The sequence below is a fragment of the Drosophila mauritiana genome, chromosome X, assembly GCF_004382145.1.
Source record: "Drosophila mauritiana strain mau12 chromosome X, ASM438214v1, whole genome shotgun sequence".
NCBI classification, from domain to species: Eukaryota; Metazoa; Arthropoda; class Insecta; order Diptera; family Drosophilidae; genus Drosophila; species Drosophila mauritiana.
The window spans coordinates 6,131,077-6,150,412 of NC_046672.1; the positions used below are offsets into that span (position 1 = coordinate 6,131,077).

Below are 19,336 nucleotides of genomic sequence, written 5' to 3' on the forward strand. Positions count from 1 at the left end.
AGACCAACACAAACCTTTCTCGCAACAAGTCACAGTAGAACGTGCAAACGATTATACAGTATTACAGTATATACAGTATTCCGAGCTGCTTGATACCATCCCTATTTTTATCGCACTCGCTTTCCTGTCAAAATAAATTTTTGTATTCTATATCACTAGCTTTCACAATCTCAAAATCAAGAGGAAAAGCGAAGTAGAAATTTCGAAATATCTTTTGAGCTAAAAGTAGTAATGTTCGTCCGCCGCTTCGGAAATGGCTCTTTGGGCCATCGTTTTGCCTTTCAACGACGTTATTTGGCTAAAAATTCCATGTGGGACTCGAAGTTCATTGGAATGCGTTCCAAACAGGATGGCGTGACTGGCAATCTCAAGGAGCAGCAACAATCGGCGACTCCGGAATCCTCGAACATGCCGGATATGCAGAATGCCCAAGTGAGTTTTCTTTCAATAAAAATCTCCCTCTATCTTATTTTTCCATAGCCAAATTATGAGTAAAACGCGCAAACAAATTTTATTTAATGTTTGCCAAGAGCTGTTTCGCCAAATTTCGTTCAAAAATTAATCCGTTTTTTGGCCGCAACTTTTAAAATATTTGTCCAAATACGGAATTACTTATCGCGCTGAGTTCGCCTTTAAATTCCCTATCAAACTTTATCCACAAATTGGAATTCTATTTCTTGTCCATTTTTTCAAATGTTGACGATGTTACCCCTTACATAAAATGCAAAAAATTACCCAAAAATTAGTCAAAACAGTTATTCTTTCAGCTTTATGATAAGTTTTAGTCAAGTTATGATAAAAATGCCCATCTAAAGTTGTTTAATTTTTGCCAAAATAATTTTTTTTCGATTTTCCGTCATAAAATAATCAGTTTTTTGGCCACAACTTTAAAAATAATTGTCTGAGTACAGAATGTCATACCCCGTTGAGTTCGTATTTAAATTCCCAATCAAACTGTGTCCACAAATGGAAATTCTATTTTTGGCCATTTTTTGCGAATTTTGATGATGTTACCCCTTACCAAAAATGCAAAAATTGGCCCAAAAATTAGTTTTCCTATATCGGTCAAAAAGTGATAGGGATGGTTAGCCCTTGTAAGTAGCTGCTCAAAACAGTTATTCTTTCAGCTTTATGATAAGTTTTAATCAAGTTATGATAAAAATGCCCATCTAAAGTTGTTTAATTTTTGCCAAAATAATTTTTTTTCGATTTTCCGTCATAAAATAATCAGTTTTTTGGCCACAAATTTAAAAATAATTGTCTGAGTACAGAATGTCATACCCCGTTGAGTTCGTATTTAAATTCCCAATCAAACTGTGTCCACAAATGGGAATTCTATTTTTTGGCCATTTTTTGCAAATTTTGATGATGTAACCCCTTACCAAAAATGCAAAAATTGGCCCAAAAATTAGTTTTCCTATATCGGTCAAAAAGTGATAGGGATGGTTAGCCCTTGTAAGTAGCTGCTCAAAACAGTTATTCTTTCAGCTTTATGATTAGTTTTAGTCAAGTTATGACAAAATTGGTCGCCTAAAGTTGTTTAATTTTTGCCAAAATAATTGTTTTCCATTTTCCGTCATAAAATAATCAGTTTTTTGGCTACAACTTTAAAAATAATTGTCTGAGTACAGAATGTCATACCCCGTTGAGTTCGTATTTAAATTTCCAATCGACCTGTATCGAAAAATAGGAATTATATTTTTTGGCAATTTTTTGCAAATTTTGATGATGTTACCCCTTACCGAAAATGCCAAAATTGACCCAAAAATTAATTTCCCTAAATCCTTGAAAAAGTAATAGGGATCGCTGGCACTTTTAATTCGCTGCACAAAACTACTAAATTGTATACTGTACGACAATTTTTAACAAAGTTATGATGATAAACGTCTCCGTGAATATCGAAATTTTGTCAATATGCGTTTGCTACCTATCTGACGTAAAATAATGGGTTTTTTGTCCAGAACATGGAAGGTAGTGGTCCAAATATGTTTCGTTGGGCTAGTAACTTAATCCCTAATCGTTTTGCATTTAAATTTGAAAATTTTAGATGTTAGTCATATTTTTTGCAAAACTTATAGGGGCAGTTAGACCACAGCCTTTTTTTGGCAAAGCTATGTTATAAAACCTCAGTTAAAATATGATTATTTTCTACAAAACTCGGTGTTTGATTTTCCCGCAATTTAAATGACAGTATTTATACTCTATAGCAATCAGACAATGTCAGAGAGCGGTTTAAAAGGCATGGTAATTGTGGGTGTCGACTGGAATAACTACCAGACTTCTTCAAAATTGGAATAGAAAACTAGCCAATGTCAATTTATATGCATCTTAGTAGCCCCAAAATGCATCCAAAGCATATAACATTTATTTCAATAAATTAGTTGCGTGGGCGTTTTTTTTTTTTCAAGTACCAGAGCAGGCAGCCCACCTTTAGTGTGACCTTGCTGGGGGAGAGCGGAAAACGCTGTTGCGTGGGAATTAGCGGGTGTTCTTTGCGCTCGTGCCGCCCCTTCCCGTGTAAAATGCGATTGGCGCCATTCAGTTGCCGCGCAGCTGCTAGACGAGAGACCCACGAAAAGAACACTTCACTTCCAGAAAAAGGAAAGCAAATTTTTTTCTGTGTGTGTGTGTTTTTCAGTGCGAGAGGGATTTTCTAGCCAAGGCGAAAGTGTTTTTCTTCTACTCGCAGCCGTACGTAATCGCATTGCCATGTTCTACCGCATTTCCGCACGCAAATTGTCCGAGGCACAGGTGAGTTCTTCTTTTTAACTTTTCAAATTACCCCTTTGCTTTTCGTTCAGTGTATCGAATTCCCATGCTTTCCTGGGATCTCTATACACCTCCTTCCAGTTAGCTAACAGTAAAGTGTGTCGCTTCTGTTGTTAACACCTTCATCCTCTCCTCTCCCTTTCGCTCTTCCTCAACCCATCCCTCTTCTTCTTCTTCATCTGATCCTACTCCTCCTTTCCCATCTTCTTCTTCTTCCACACACGTCACGCTGGAATTGAAAAAAAAAGAATTTCCAGACATGTGCTTGCGATTAAGAACTTTATTCGCTTCATTGTTGTTGGCGAATGATAAGTGCTAACGTGTATGCATGTACGTACGTGTGTGTGTGTCTTCTAATACATTACATAATCACCAAATGAAATTCGCCCATTTCTTTTTTTTTTTTTTTGGCAACATCGGAATGCCTATAAATAAAAATCTCTATATTCTTTGTGAGTTTAACGAACTTAGCTTCTTTTTGGGCCGTCCGCTTTGGATTTTTTTTTGGTAAATTTCCACAAGTCCGGCTTGATTTTTTTGGGCCTTATTCTTGTAAATTTACAACAACAAAAACAAATGCCACGGCGCAGAGCGAAATAAAGAAAAAGAGCGTAAGGCGGAGAGAGTTGGTCGAGCAAGAGAGAGCGGAGAAAAAAAAAACAGAGAATACCATTTTTCATTCGTTCACGTTTCGTTTCTCATGCGTGTCACTAGCTTATGCTGTGTTGTTGTTGCGAAAGAAGGAAGACACACCATCTCTCTCTCTTGCAAAAGAGATGTGTCCGCCGAATGACCTTAAAGCAAAAGGAGGAGCAGCAGCACGCCCACTTACCACCCACCGGCAATGCACATTTGCATGTGAGCGGATTGCATAATGCCAAGAACGAGAAAAATGCCGAAAAGAATAGTACTTGCGATTTTGTAATTGAAAAATCAATAGCACACACACACACACGTACGTACAAATGTACACCCACGGCGTGCACACATACACACGAAAAAAGGGCTTGCAGGACGAGCCTCCTTTTGCTTTTTCTCGGGGGTGATTTGCTTTCTCTTTGACCTGCGTTGGGTAATAAATACACAGGCAAAAAAGAAACTAAGGTCACTGCGGCAACTTTAATAACAAACAAATGTTTGAAAGTGTCCTTTAATAATAACAGAATATATAATAATTTATTATGCATATATGAACAATCAACTAAATATAACTTCATTCAAAATTAAAATCAAGAGAGACAGTAATTACGAGTGTAATTTTGACCCAATTTTATAATTTGCTGTGCAGTCTGCGATAATTATTTAAGTATGCAGCCATTATTTCTCGCCGTGTAGATTTGCCAAATGTTATGCACACTCCCCAAATCTTCTTCTTCCTGTTCTGCCGCCGCTGGCCGAGTGCCAAAAAAAAAAAAAAAATTTTTGTGCTGACGCGTTTTATTTAATTTTGTTTTTCTTTTCTCTGATTTACGGTTTTTGCTTATTTTGTCTATAAATAATTCTTGTAAATGTTACAGTAGAAAAGGTTTAATTTGTTTGTTTTCCACTTCCAACAATTTCATGCAATACATTTATTTTATATGCAGCAAATTGGGCAATAACCCACATATTTCTGCCAAGTGTTTAGGCCAAAGCAAAAAAAGCGCTGTTTTATTTGCGTTTGACGTAGTTTGACGAAACGGCAACACGCGAAATTTTTTATCGCCTCTCCGCTAATACGTCACAAATCGTGACAACTCTTACGTAACGCCCACGACCCTTTTTCCTTTTGTTTTTCCAAAACAAACCAAGAGAGAGGGTGAGCGAAAGAGAGAGTGGAAAGTAAGGAGAGTGCCGTTAGAGAGCGGAAAAAGTAAACAGATGATCAAGCGATTGCATAAGAGCAAATGCATAATTTATACACAATTTGTACATTAGCTTTTTACGCCCGGTGCGCATTTTTGATTAGCGAATCTAAATCGGGATTTTATGACCAGCGGGCAAAGCTCAAGTGAACCTTTTTTTCCACCTGGATTAACGCCAATCCAGAATTCTAGTTATGCGCGTGATAACACGACGCCTTCTTAAACAGGTGTCGTCATGGAAAGTTAGAGGGTCCCGAGATACCAGTGATAATGGAACCCAAATCATCACTATTTAACCAAACTTCCTGAAAAGAAAACCCCCATCTTGCCATCAGAATAATAATTAATAAATAATAAATGTATAATATATTAACACTTTGTATCAACAGCACTATGTTTTTTGCTGTTATCAGCTAAGGGTTTCTCCCACCCAAAAAAGCTTTATGATCCAAATTTACATATATATGTACCATGGCATGAACTTTATGCTGACTAACCTCTTACAATACTAATCCACATATCATACAATCAACGTGCATACATATATGTATATTGCAACAATATGTTTAATCGCAGGCTTATGCAACTCAGTAAAAATGTCACCTTGTTGGGAGAATGCATTGCCGAACAATACTAAATGCACTGCAAATAGAAATCTGTAATACTATATATATGCATTTATATCTTCCTGTATGATTTGCAAGTTATATTGAGTAAATTGGCTAAATCAGCATTGCGTGCAGCATTTGAGATAGCTTTTAGCCTTACCGCAATGCCACGCCCAGTCTGCCCATATCTCCTTATAGCATATATAGTATATGGTACATGGTATAAGCCCCCTTTATAACACCCCCGTCGTTTTCGGAGCGGACTGATGATAAGCGTGACAAATTTGCCGCTGGGGCACATGATCGGTAGACGTCGCCATATCGCTGATAAAGCGGACACGCAAAGCCCCCCAACCAACTGGGAATGCGAATGCGAATGTAAGGTGTTAACTCAATCAGTTCAAAATAAAAACTGATAAAAATACGGCCAAATATTTGTATACATACTACTATGTACGATTTCGGCGATTTCGCAATGCGCAAATTGCTCGCTTTGTAGATACAAGATACAAATGTATCCGTATGATTGATGGTCGAAAGAAGTTCGAACACAGGGCTGCACATTAAGCAAAATGTTGATGTTTTAAATAGTAACTAATTACCAAACTTGTTTCCATTTGCCGAACATTTACAGCAAAAAAAAAAAACAAAGATCCTAAGAACTTGGCAACCGGAATCTGTCTGGCCAAAGTAATATGCAAATCGGAATCTGCTTAATTCCGTAATTCCTCGCAAAAGTCCCCCATTATGATCTTTGCTTAGTCAGACTTTGTATTTTACAGCATTTAAATGACTGAGGGGAAAATTCCGACCCGGCAACAACAGACGGGCATCTGAAGTTTGTTCAACTGATCCGTTCCAATCCAATCCAATACGAAACAACGATTCTCCAGTTGACTTGAGTTGAATTTAGTCGAGTGACGGGATTACGTCACGCGGTACTTTCAATGCGCTGCGTTTGTGTGATGATGTCCGTTTACTTTCGGCGGCAGAGACAATGAAATGGCACTACTACTATTACTACTACTACTACTACTACTATAGTGGAGAATGGCAAACACGGCGCTCTAAACTTAATTAAGACGATTAACTCGGACTGCAATTATTAGACAACTGACAAGCGGTCGCTCTCTAATAGCAGATATCATTAAAGGCGAATTGAAAACGCCACGCGATGCAAGGCGGCCCAAGGTTCCCATTCCCATACCCATACCCCTACCGATACCACCATTCATCCATAGTGGGATGCAACCGTTTCCACGATCATCATTCAAATGCCAAGTGTTTGAAGTACAGACTTCGCTCCATCGTGCATTCTGTCAGTTGCATAACTCGCATGGGTTTCATTGCATATTATGTGGTATGGAGCATTTAAGGTTTTTACTTCCGATGCAGCTTCACTGTAGTCTGTAGTGTGAGAACACTTGATTCCATCGCCGCGGGGTCAACGGCGGCTCACCTCGATGACAACTCTGCTCGCTGCTCGGCGCTCGGCGCTCGAGGCTTTCCCGGCTTTCTCAAGGTTTCCGTTTCGTTTTCGCACTTATATATATATATATATATATATACATTGCGTAACCCGATGGATCAGATCATTCGATCGAGGTGAAAGAAGTGGAGCAAGTCTGCCGGCGCCGTCACAACACGCGAGTCCAGAACCAGAGCCAGAACGCTTCCTTGATGACATGGCAAACGCGGCCCATAGTTAGACATGCGATAATTGCCGGCGCGTGAGACCTTGAAATCCATTCGGAACATCCACTACTACATATACTACTGCTTATACTACTACATATACTACTGCTTATACTACTACATATACTACTACTACTTGTACACATGCTCGCCCATTGTCGGGGGCTTGGGCTTATCAGCAGATGAACGTGCGCCTCTGGCCCAGATAATGGGCCCTCCAGTCGTACATAAATATTCTCGCCTGGAGCCCGAGGCTCGCTTCAAGTGTCCACTCTGCCCCCCAACCCCCCTCACCCCTCCCGCTCAACACTCCGGAAAAGTGAAATAATTGCGGAGCATAGCGATTAGATAGCAGCGGTAGTACAGTGGTGCGTGGTCATTGATCAGCAGGTTTTTTTTATTATATTTTTTTTTATTTTTATTTTTTTTTTATTGTTATGCAAGCCTTTCTCGCGTTTGACAGCTCAATTAGCATTAGAAACATGAGCATTTCACCTGCGGTTTGCCACATTGGCTACAAAACGATGTTTGATATCTTGGGTTTCCGATTTCCCACGATACAGATGAAAAACAAAATGATGGGAAATGGGAATTGTATTTCTAGTTATTTGAGTACTAAGTAACTTTTCGCTCAGTGCAGCGCTTGTGGTAACTAAAACCAACGGACTTGCGGTTGCCCACAACGGACATTCGTTTTGTATTTTGGTACGCTGCTCGGCTATTATCGGTAATTAATATGCACGTCGCTTTTTTTTTTTTTTGGCCAAAAGGCTTTTTATCAATGAACGTGAATGGAAAACCGGTCGTCGCTTGGCGGCTCACCCATTAAATTGGTCCGCGAATCATGCAATTCAATTTTGCAGGCGGCGGCGCCACAAGTTCACTTGGTTAATTGAATTTGTTGACCCACTGGCCGCGCAGCAAGAAAAATAAAGAAAATCATGCCAGAGTGGTGGGGATATATGTATGCATAGTGGGGCGGTGGAGCGCCAGTGGGGGGAGGGGGGGGTCTCCACTACGCCCGTCAATCAAATACAAATCCGCACTTTGCGCCCGCCGAGCGGAATCGGAATTGAAATTGGACTCGCGGCTCGGAATCGCATTTTTCATTCCATTTCGCTTCGTTTTATTTGACAAATGCCAACGCGTGGCTAAAGATCACTGGGGTGTTCCAGTTTAAGAGGTTTTCCACATTATAAGTGTTCCATATATTAAAAAAAAAAAAAAAATACACATTTTTCTACGAGTAGTTATGTCATTCCGTTCAGTTAAATATTTCAGTTGGTTGCTATAAATGTTACTCAAAATGTAATTTTTTTTTTTAATTTCTTAATGATGTTGAACGCCTATTTTGATTACTGAAAGAAAGTAGGGTCAAATTTTCATTAGAAGATCCCTCTGTTCTTATATGTATACGTACATATATATATATATATGATCTCAAAGCGCTTCTTTTGCATATGTAATTTAAAAAAATGCAAAAAAAATAATAATAAAAAAAAAAATAAACCTGGAATTGAATCAGGTGTGTTGTGGGCGGTTCATTGAACCGGCGGTTAAGTTGAATTCAATTAAATGCCGGCAAACATTTGTTTGTGCCACACTCGCAGTTCCCAGTTCCGCAGTTCCCAGTTCGTCCAACCCGGCGAATCTGACGTGTCTGAGTCACTGAAATGCAAAATGTTCCAATGCTGACATAACCGAGCCAGTGGCTGGGCGGGCAGTGCAGCTTTATCAGCTGAGCTCAGACGGCCACACAGACGGGGAATTACTCAATGTGCACATGAATGTGCGTTTCGCCTTGTACTTGAAAGCGTCGTTCAATGACAATGACGAAACGGTCGATTGCAATCGATAACATTGGTCGGAAGTGCTTGTTAGCTTGTCAGGATTTCGAGAATTAGCGCACCTTTTTATGTTCCCGACGGGTCTTAAATTGCATTTCTACATAGTCTCTATGTAAGTCGTTTAATATTTCGATTTCTTTCGATTCCTAGAAAGTTCTGACGATTGTCGTCGATAATTTGATAGACAATAGACGATAACCAACGAATTATCATCATTGATTATTGCAGGAACCCAAACTTATTATCAGTACTGGAAGCCTATGCTTTTCTTTTGTTTAAACAAGAATCCATTGTTGATTTTTTTGGGTGTATTATGTTGTCTTTGTTTATTTCTACCACTTCTTGTGAGATAATTACAAAACTGACTGCATATGCTTATAAGCAGCAAACTGATTGGTATTTTAACACTCATTCCCTTCCAGAAACTGCCAAATGTGGGAGCCTATGTCCGTAGTATCGCCGCCGATGGCAAGAGCCTGCGCGACGTGCTGGCCGCCAAGGTGCCCCAGGAGCAGGAGCGCGTGAAGAACTTTCGCAAGCAGCATGGCGCCACCAAGATGGGCGAGACGACCATCGACATGATGTACGGCGGCATGCGCGGCATCAAGGCCCTGGTCACCGAGACCTCTGTGCTGGATGCGGACGAGGGCATCCGCTTCCGCGGCCTCTCCATTCCCGAGTGCCAAAAGGTTCTGCCCGCCGCCGATGGCGGCACCGAGCCCCTGCCCGAGGGTCTCTTCTGGCTGCTGCTGACCGGCGAGGTGCCCACCAAGTCCCAGGTGCAGCAGCTGTCCCGCGAATGGGCCGAGCGCGCCGCCCTGCCCCAGCACGTGGTCACCATGTTGAACAACATGCCCACCACCCTGCACCCAATGTCGCAGTTCGCCGCCGCCGTCACCGCGCTGAATCACGACAGCAAGTTCGCCAAGGCGTACTCGGATGGTGTGCACAAGAGCAAGTACTGGGAGTACGTCTACGAGGACAGCATGGACCTGATCGCCAAGCTGCCAGTGGTGGCTGCCACCATCTACTGCAACACCTATCGCGGCGGCAAGGGCTCCCGTTCGATTGACTCCAGCCTGGATTGGTCGGCGAACTTTGTGAAGATGCTCGGCTACGACAACGCCCCCTTCACCGAGCTGATGCGTCTCTATCTGACCATCCACAGTGACCACGAGGGTGGCAACGTGTCCGCCCACACCGTTCACTTGGTGGGCTCCGCCCTCAGCGATCCCTACCTCTCCTTCGCCGCCGGCCTGAACGGTCTGGCTGGTCCTCTGCACGGCCTGGCCAACCAGGAGGTGCTCGTGTGGCTGCGCAAGCTGCAGAAGGAGGCCGGCAACAACCCGTCGGAGGAGCAGCTCAAGGAGTACATCTGGAAGACACTCAAGTCCGGACAGGTAGGTTCATTTCTTCAGGAATATGATTTCCATATTATAAAATTGATTCCCGATTATGTAACAAAACCAGAGATTTGTATTTAACAAAACTACTTGGACATTTTCCAGGTGGTTCCCGGCTACGGACACGCCGTGCTCCGCAAGACCGATCCCCGTTACACCTGCCAGCGCGAATTCGCTCTGAAGCACCTGCCCGAGGACGAGACGTTCCAGCTGGTGTCGAAGATCTACAAGGTGGTGCCCCCAATCCTGACTGAGACCGGCAAGGTGAAGAACCCCTGGCCCAATGTAGATGCCCATTCCGGTGTGCTGCTGCAGTACTACGGCATGAAGGAGATGAACTACTACACCGTGCTGTTCGGCGTTTCCCGTGCCCTCGGCGTGCTGGCCTCCCTCGTCTGGGATCGCGCCCTCGGCCTGCCCATCGAGCGCCCCAAGTCATTCTCCACCGATCTGCTGGTCAAGATGGTCCAGAAGTAAGCAACTGGAGCAGGAGGAGCGGGAGGAGCTGGAGTTCAACCTTTTATAGCCGGAGGACGATGGACGTAAAATGCAGAAGCCGTAGATTGTAATTGACGAGGGACGAGGCAGAAAGAGAGAGAGAGATAGAGGAGAGAATCGATCGGATTGGATTGGGATGAGATGGGATTGGATTGGATGGATATCGATATGACGACGCTGATATTGAGGGAGTTGGAGATGTGTAGTTGAGGAGAAGAGCAACCAAATACGAACCAATAGGACAAAAACGAAAACCAGAAGAAAACTGCAACACACTGCAACTGCAAAACAATAAGTTGGAAATAAGGCAGAAACTTATTTTTAGTAGTAAAATAATTAACGAAGGGAAACCGACAAGCAACCACTTAATTATTTGTATAAGCTATATATATATATATACGATTGACTATATATATAGGGACAGGCAGAGAGAGTAAAATGTTTGCGCCTATTGTTTATGTTCAGCATTTCCCCCACCCGAAACCGCCCACGATCCCCGCTCTTTATTAAGTTTGTTATGTTTATATTTTGTTCATCTTAGCCGATCGATCGACTAACCACGACACGACCCTAATGATTTATCCCCCAAAACGCCCGCCCGACCCACCAGCACCCACCCCGCCTGAAAAACCTTAAAAAAAGTACTAACTTGATAACATTTTACTTTTAATTTAACTATAATTTATTATGCAAACAAGATACAAACGAGAAATACCATACAAAAACAAGTGTAAAGAAACCAACAAAAACATTTGAAAAAACTCAATAAAAAAACAGAACAATAAATAATATAATGCATAGAGAGTAGTTATTGTCAACTCCACCAGTGGAAGCTGCAAACGCGTTCGTTCATTGCCGTGCAAGTGTATTCGAGAAAGCAAAACCCACAATAAATCGTAGCAAACTTGAATAGAAGATCGTTTGTCCATTTTCGGAGCGAAAGGGTGCGAAACATTGGTGACGAATCCTGAAGCTCTGCGTAATTGGCACTGGCAGTGTGGCCGAAGTCGCCAAGCATCCACTGCCAGTGAGACCGAATCTGCATATGATTCACATGATTTCAATACATGATATATGTATCTACCCGAACAATTCGGATACAAATGCAAGTTAGCAACATTTTTTATTAAAACAAGTACATATTTGCTTGGATAGAAATAAATATTACGTTTCACTACACAATTCGCCAAAAAGATTATTTTCCTTTGGAGGAAAGTTACTAACGAATTTGAAATTTGGTTATACATGCACATATTGGTTAACTGAATGCTGTGGCATTAAAAATGTTGACTAAATGGATCACGTAACGCGACATAAAATAACAGGATATGATTATACATACAATAAATAAATAAAAGTGGATGGTGGAAGGCTGGACTAGCGCTGGTTCCTTTGGTCAACGAACTCCTCCTCGGGCATCGCAGGCAAACCATCCATGTATGTGGCATTGCTGCGGTTCAATGGATCTCCATTACGGCAGCGAACGCAGGGCCCCAGGAATCGTAGCATCCGGCTGCCCAGTGTCGTTCTTTTACTCCTAAAATGGTCATGCGTTTCCAAGTGCGACATCGACATCGAGCGGACCAGCAGACGCGTCTGACTATCATTGATGCTCTGATTATGAATGGTGTCTTGGCTCTGATTGCGTCCCTGACTGATATTGAAGCCCATCACCTCGATGACTCGGTTGTTGCGCTTGTCAAAGTAGTACATGCCATCGTGCTGGCCCCATTGCCTGGGCAAGATGCGCTCCTCCTGCGATACCCACTGCCGCCTGGAGCTGGGCGGCTCCTCCTCGTGCGCCTCCACCTCGATGGCCGAGTCGTTGCTGCTCGGCTGGCTGGTTTCCGAGTTGTTCGGCGCCGGGGTTCTTCTGACCAAGGCCCTGGATGAGGTGTTCACACGATGTTCGCCTTGAATAGAAACCGTGTTAGTCAATCTTATTCGAAATAATCTACAGATCTAATACAACAGCATTGAGATTGCTTACCACTACCGCTGCCATCAGCTTCGGTGCTAACGCTACTAAAGTCCAAAGATTGTGGGTGAATCGCGCGTTGGACCTGGCCGGGATTCTGGGCCACTCGGGCAGAAGGCGCCACGCTGAGCAGTGCCAACTCGACGGATCCTTTGCTGCTGTTGTAGGTCAGGTCGCCCAGAGGATGGGGTGTGACCAGGACGTTTCCGGACGCGGGTATGGCGTTCACCAGGAAATCCGTTTGGGTGGCCTTGGCACTGGTCCCCGATCGAATGTGGTACATGAAGTGCTGCTGTGAGTTGCCCTGCTGGCGTCTCAGCTTCTGCTGGCATTCGCTTAGCTCTGTGCGCAGGGTCTCGAAATTGCACTTCATCTTCACAAAATCATCTGTCTTTCTGTCCAGTCTTTCCTGAACATACACGTTGAAGCCCTGCAGACGCTTCGCCTCTCCTCTCAATGACTTGATCTCCTGCTGCAGGCTCTCGTTCTCGGCCAGCAATCGGTCAAAGCTGCTGCTGGAGTTGTTTGAATTGGAATTGCAGTTCGAGTTCAATTGCGACTGGCAGTTCTTGTCCACCTTGAAGTCACCATCATGGACATACGCCTGCTGCAATGTGGGCGTTAGACTTTCTGGCATGGAGTTGACCCGTTGGAATCCGGCGAACGCCACATTGCGTCTCTTTTGGTCCTGCGCCTGGATCTCCGCTATGTACTGGCCCACCTTGCTGGTCACGTGCTGGAAGCGGCGCTTCGTGTAGGCCGAGTGGATGTCCTGGTAAGAGACCGCCTTGCTGGAGCGCCCGCTGCCCAATGGAGCCTCCTCGCCACCCAGTTTATGATCATCACCTGGTTGAAAAAGAAAGGATACATGTTAGCACTGACCTGTTTACTGTGCCCATTGACTGAGGTACCCAATTTACTTCGAGACATGGAAGTACCAAAATTATATATATGAAATATGTTTGATGTTTATATTTCTCCCAGTGCAGTTAGGCAAGTGAAAAGAGAGAGAGAGTGCACTTCTTACCATCGACATCCTCATCATAGTCGTCCTCATCCTCCTGATCGCGACCCACGGGATCGCTTACGCATGTCTTGGCGCTCTTGTTGGCCACATCACCATCCGCATCAAACTCCGGATCCGCGTAGCAGATATCCAAAAATGGCGCCGTATTCCGCTCGAAGGCTGCGGGCTTATGGTGCTCCGCGAACCAGGTATTCCTGGCGCCACCGCTACTCAAATTGTTCAGCTGGTCAAACAGCTCGTCCGTCGGAAAACTCTCGTCCTGCAGACTCATCGCTTTGCACGCGAAACGCGGAAAAGCGGGGGAAATAATACAATTAACACGAGACACAAAATTACACGCGAATTCCAATTGGAGCGGGAAAGGCGCCGTTACATTCCGGCTAACTGGAAATTGGCTAGTGTGACCATTTCCAATCAGTGAAATTCATTTAGAGGGTAAACTCTATTTTTAAATTAGAAAATTAAATGATTGAATCTAGGTGGTTTATATTTCAAAATAAAATATATTTAAATTAAATCTGGCAACGAATTGAAAAAATACCATATTAAGCTTCCGATTGGCATGAAAATATACTAGGCCCATGCCTAGGCATAAAAATGCACTAACGCCGGATGTCAGCAGACAACATGAGCTGGTCACCTTAACGTTACATCATGTGCATTTAAAAAAAATTAATAATATTAACTAAATTTCGTGAAATTGCCTCTCTGCAACTGGATTCTAGTCGGCAATGTACGGTTATTGGAAGTTCGAGCCACGCTTTTCACGATTTGCCATTTGAAAACGCATCAGCTGTGGGGCAGCAACTTAAAGAATCGAACAACCGGAGAGGAAAATAAATACAAATATAAAATAAAACAAATACAAATATGAGCGAGAGTGGCAATAATCAGGTTAGTTGATAGAGCGAGAGGGTAGATTGAACTTTATCAACTCGATTTACGCACACAGATGCAAATTGTCAGAAAAAAGAACAACCAAAAACATTAGATTATTATACTTTTTTCGCTTATATTTGTTTGCAGCGCAATTGGACCACGTGTGTGTGTGTGTGTGCAATTTGCGTTGCGGTATTTTCCTTTTCGCCAAATACAGTGCACTCTCGACATAGCGAACAACAAATCAATAGTTAAAGCTCTCTACGATATACTTAGCAAACCCATGGTTGATTTTATAGCACACATTTTGTTTAACACTTAAACCACTCAAGTTGAGCTTATCTAGGGCGCACTGTATTCAATCGTTTTGTTTTTCCTTTCGTGTCATAATTTTTCATTTAATTTCGTTTCAGTTTTATGACGTTGATTTTTGAGCAAATACCCCAAAAGCTAAATAACACACAATAAACAGAGATAGTTAAGTTTTGAGTTTCGGGTTGGCGGCGAAGTTGCAGAAGTTGGAAGTCTGAACAACCGAATCCCTAGGCTGCATACCTTTTGTTTTGTATCGCAATTCTCTTCTTCCACCAAAAACCATCTGCTAAACCGAATCACCCATAAACCGGATCCCGAAATGGCGGCCTACTTGAACCGCACCATCTCGCTGGTGACCGGGCAAACGGGCCCCGCCGACGACGACCGTCACGCCTCCTCCACGGACACGGTGGACAAATCCGGACCCGGTTCCCCGCTATCCCGGCTCAACTCATCGCTGCAACCATCCGGCTCCACACTGGCCGCCAATCTGCTACCGGAATCGCGGCTCTATCAATCCAACGACAAATCACCGCTCCAGATCTTTGTGCGCGCCAAGAAGAAGATCAACGATATCTACGGCGAGATCGAGGAGTATGTCCATGAGACGACCACCTTCATCAACGGTGAGTTATATTTAATAATATCCAACAGAAGCCATTGAATGGACTTCTATATTGCATGGTATTCGATAAGAACGATTATGATTCAGTTCATAGTTATACAAGGGAAATGGTGAAATTTTGTTTATCTAACATCTATCGCCTTTGGTGAAATACCCACTTAAACCAATGTTCGTTGCTCTTTCAGCCCTGCACGCGGAGGCGGAGATCGTGGACAAGGCGGAACGGGAGCTGTTCGAGAGCTATGTGTACAAGGTGGCGGCCATTCGCGAGGTACTGCAGCGGGATCACATGAAGGTGGCCTTCTTCGGACGCACCTCAAACGGCAAGAGCTCGGTGATCAATGCCATGTTGCGCGAGAAGATCCTGCCCAGCGGCATTGGGCACACCACGAATTGCTTCTGCCAAGTGGAGGGCAGCAATGGCGGCGAGGCGTATCTCATGACAGAGGGCTCCGAGGAGAAGCTCAATGTGGTGGTAAGTGGGCCACGCAGTTCTCCTCTGGGAATGTGTTTCGCCTAATGGCCTAGTGACCTTCGTTCACAGAACATCAAACAACTGGCGAATGCCTTGTGCCAGGAGAAGCTCTGCGAGAGCAGTCTGGTGCGCATCTTTTGGCCGAGGGAACGCTGCAGCCTGCTGCGCGACGATGTCGTCTTTGTGGACTCACCTGGCGTGGATGTGTCGGCCAATTTGGACGACTGGATCGATAACCATTGCCTGAACGCCGATGTGTTTGTGCTGGTCCTGAATGCCGAGTCAACGATGACGCGTGCGGAGAAGCAGTTCTTTCACACCGTCTCCCAGAAGCTGAGCAAGCCGAACATCTTCATCCTGAACAATCGCTGGGATGCGTCGGCCAACGAGCCGGAGTGCCAGGAATCGGTATGGTCTTCTAGGCGGCCCCCTTAGTCCACAATCTCTGTCAGACCCTGCATTACCATTACATGGCAGGCGAACCATATGCCACATATGTGTACATATGTAGTTGAGAATGGTTCGTTTGCCAGCAGTTTTGCACTGCCACATCTCATTGGTAATCTCTTGGACCTCTTCGTATGCCTGTTGTCTCTATGTTGATGTGTGTCTTTTGTTTTTGTTTATTACCCAACCAACCAATCAATCTATCAAACAACCAACCAACTATCCACTGTAATCAACGCCAGGAACTGGCTAAGGTAATGAATGAGCTAGACCCGCTTGCTTGGTCCCACAAAAACCCAATCCACTCTGCTTTGGTCTCCTAATCGAATTGAATCGATGAACACCTCCTTGTTTACTGTTCCCGAAGCAGCTTACTTAGTTGCCCTGAATGATTGTTCTGTGCACTTTCTAAGACGCTTATTTCATCCATTGATAGGTCAAGTCTCAGCACACGGAACGCTGCATCGACTTCCTCACCAAGGAGCTGAAGGTGAGCAACGAGAAGGAGGCGGCCGAAAGGGTATTCTTCGTTTCCGCCAGGGAAACGCTGCAGGCGCGCATCGAGGAGGCGAAGGGCAATCCGCCGCACATGGGCGCCATTGCCGAGGGCTTTCAGATACGCTACTTCGAGTTCCAGGACTTCGAGCGCAAGTTCGAGGAGTGCATCTCGCAGAGTGCGGTGAAAACCAAGTTCCAGCAGCACAGTTCGCGCGGCAAGAGTGTTTCGGGGGACATGAAATCAATGTTGGACAACATTTACGAGCGGATCACCATATTCCGCAATCTGAAGCAGGACCAGAAGAACCTGCTCACCGAACGCATCCAGGGCACAGAGACGCAGATGATGCAGGTCACGCGCGAAATGAAGATGAAGATCCACAACATGGTGGAGGAGGTGGAAGAGAAGGTGTCGAAGGCGCTAAACGAGGAGATCTGGCGCCTGGGCGTGCTCATTGACGAGTTCAACATGCCCTTCCATCCGGAGCGTCTGGTCCTGAACATCTACAAGAAGGAATTGAATGCCCATGTGGAGAGCGGCCTGGGCAGCAACCTGCGCGCCCGCCTATCCATGGCCCTGGCCATGAACGTCGAGTCCGCCCAGACGGAGATGACCGATCGCATGCACGCCCTGGTGCCCAACGAGCAGCTCCTGGCCACCAGCACCAAGATGGTGGTGCGCACGCAGCCCTTCGAGATGCTCTACTCACTGAATTGCCAGAACCTCTGCGCCGACTTCCAGGAGGATCTGGAGTTCAAGTTCAGCTGGGGCATTACGGCGATGATCCAGCGCTTCACCGGCAAGGTGCGCGAGCGCAGCAAGAAGGGCCAGCCGGCACTGGTCAATCGACAGAGCAGTATTGGAGTGAGTTCCTACAGTATAGTTGTGGTGCAGCATCTTTACTATATCTCCGCCATCGAATCTCGTTCACAGCACAGCGTATCGACGCCGACCACCACGCCCGTGGAAGCCACTCCTGTGTGCCTGCTGCCCGCTCCCGTTGTGGCTGGCATTACGCCCGAGCAGCTGTCGCTGATCTCTCGCTTTGCGGTGTCCTCCATTGGATCGCAGGGCACCGTTGGTGGCCTCGTCGTCGCCGGCATCGTAAGTGTTAACGCTCGAATTATCATAACACCTCTTGTCCTCACCAACGACCAAGCAGGTGATAGTGCATAGCTATGTGATGAAATCAAACCACTTGCAGATGCTGAAAACCATCGGCTGGCGCGTCCTGGTGGGCGTGGGCGCCCTCTACGGCTGCATCTACCTGTACGAGCGCCTCTCGTGGACAAATTCCGCCAAGGAGCGCACATTCAAGTCGCAGTACGTGCGCCATGCCACCAAGAAGCTCAAGATGATCGTCGACCTCACCTCGGCCAACTGCAGCCACCAAGTGCAGCAGTGAGTATTGATCACTAGGCGATGGGAATCGCTGATCCCTAACCCAATATTCTCGGTCACATCTCAACAGGGAATTGTCGAGCACCTTTGCCCGTTTGTGCCGCACCGTTGACACCGCCACCACGGACATGAACGATGAGCTCAAGACGCTGGACTCGCAGCTGAACATCCTGGAGGCGAACCAGAAGCAATTGAAGCTGCTCCGCAACAAGGCCAACTACATACAGAACGAGCTGGACATCTTCGAGCACAACTATATATCGCCGCAGTAGTGGAACAGTAGTGGGTTGGCTGGCCGAGGGGCAGAACACTAACCAGGATGTGGATGATCAATGAAATCAGGCGAAGACAAACACCCAAACACGACTACAACAACATTAATGCACTACGTATATTTGCTGCTCAACTCTCAGTTTTTCTCTCCTATTTTGTTTAAAGTGTTTTTTTTTTTTGTAAAAAAATGCATGATGTGAGCCAATTGATTGGTGGTGCCTCTTTATTCACTATCGTTTAAACAAATCGTTGTTGTTGTAGAGAATTATTTTAATTCCTAACATGCACTACTTTGCTAGTGCGATTATTTAGTTTTTTTTTTTTGTAATTGTTGACAAATAGAAAGGTATCCAAAACACTGTGAGCATGGCCGGGTGCCATGGAAAAGCTAGTTGCGATGAATTATGCCACATGGTGATGACCCCAGAGCGCGAAAGTCACTCACTTATTTACCCCTTTTCGCCCCTTAAAGAAAGTCTAGTAATTATACATATTTGTTTTTGAATTGGACGCTAGAATAATGTTGGCGCAAAGCAAACCAATATATACAAACACAATTGTTGAGATGTTGCAAAGCATGAGAATGAGAATGATTCATGAACGAAAACGAAACGAAATAAAAGATATTTATGTAAGAAACTAGTAATTGCAAATATTTAATTGGAACTTTGAATATCGAGACGTGGCGCGAAAACGACAGAGATGGATGATGGACCCTTTGGGGGCGGAATAAGGACACCCGGTTTTTCCCAC

At 44.6% G+C, this 19,336-nt stretch overlaps 3 protein-coding genes across 5 annotated transcripts; 2 read left to right on the forward strand and 1 right to left on the reverse strand.

The window, feature by feature from the left end:
* The first annotated feature begins 216 nt into the window (after positions 1-216).
* Positions 217-11,579, forward strand: LOC117147093 (probable citrate synthase, mitochondrial). Its single transcript, XM_033313857.1, has 3 exons — positions 217-432; positions 9,186-10,163; positions 10,272-11,579. Exons 1-3 carry the CDS (start codon positions 232-234, stop codon positions 10,641-10,643), a joined length of 1,551 nt encoding a protein of 516 aa, XP_033169748.1. The 5' UTR covers positions 217-231; the 3' UTR covers positions 10,644-11,579.
* A 235-nt stretch (positions 11,580-11,814) lies between these two features.
* LOC117147092 (protein swallow) lies at positions 11,815-14,065 on the reverse strand. The gene is made up of 3 exons (XM_033313856.1): positions 13,670-14,065; positions 12,655-13,488; positions 11,815-12,577 (listed from the first exon to the last, which is right to left on the reverse strand). The coding sequence occupies exons 1-3, from the start codon at positions 13,938-13,940 to the stop codon at positions 12,042-12,044; spliced, it is 1,641 nt and encodes a 546-aa protein (XP_033169747.1). The 5' UTR covers positions 13,941-14,065; the 3' UTR covers positions 11,815-12,041.
* A 223-nt stretch (positions 14,066-14,288) lies between these two features.
* LOC117146887 (transmembrane GTPase Marf) lies at positions 14,289-19,229 on the forward strand. Of its 3 annotated transcripts, none has more exons than XM_033313484.1 (9): positions 14,289-14,563; positions 14,962-15,489; positions 15,674-15,963; positions 16,033-16,371; positions 16,653-16,664; positions 16,847-17,773; positions 17,843-18,013; positions 18,114-18,310; positions 18,381-19,229. In XM_033313484.1, the coding sequence occupies exons 2-9, from the start codon at positions 15,183-15,185 to the stop codon at positions 18,580-18,582; spliced, it is 2,445 nt and encodes an 814-aa protein (XP_033169375.1). In that variant the 5' UTR covers positions 14,289-14,563; positions 14,962-15,182; the 3' UTR covers positions 18,583-19,229. The 3 variants fall into 3 exon arrangements, with proteins under 3 accessions (XP_033169375.1, XP_033169376.1, XP_033169377.1); XM_033313485.1 differs by having other exon boundaries at positions 14,289-14,402; XM_033313486.1 differs by lacking the exon at positions 16,653-16,664.
* The last annotated feature ends 107 nt before the right edge of the window (positions 19,230-19,336 follow it).

Coding starts and splice junctions, on each gene's coding strand:
- LOC117147092 (XM_033313856.1), bottom strand. CDS start 13,940: ATGAGTCTGCAGGACGAGAGTTTTCCGACGGACGAGCTGTTTGACCAG. Junction 13,489..13,669: donor CTATGATGAGGATGTCGATG/GTAAGAAGTGCA, acceptor TTTTTCAACCAG/GTGATGATCATAAACTGGGT. Junction 12,578..12,654: donor AGCTGATGGCAGCGGTAGTG/GTAAGCAATCTC, acceptor TTTCTATTCAAG/GCGAACATCGTGTGAACACC.
- LOC117146887 (XM_033313484.1), top strand. CDS start 15,183: ATGGCGGCCTACTTGAACCGCACCATCTCGCTGGTGACCGGGCAAACG. Junction 15,490..15,673: donor GACGACCACCTTCATCAACG/GTGAGTTATATT, acceptor TTGCTCTTTCAG/CCCTGCACGCGGAGGCGGAG. Junction 17,774..17,842: donor ATCGACAGAGCAGTATTGGA/GTGAGTTCCTAC, acceptor TCTCGTTCACAG/CACAGCGTATCGACGCCGAC.
- LOC117147093 (XM_033313857.1), top strand. CDS start 232: ATGTTCGTCCGCCGCTTCGGAAATGGCTCTTTGGGCCATCGTTTTGCC. Junction 433..9,185: donor CGGATATGCAGAATGCCCAA/GTGAGTTTTCTT, acceptor ATTCCCTTCCAG/AAACTGCCAAATGTGGGAGC. Junction 10,164..10,271: donor AGACACTCAAGTCCGGACAG/GTAGGTTCATTT, acceptor GACATTTTCCAG/GTGGTTCCCGGCTACGGACA.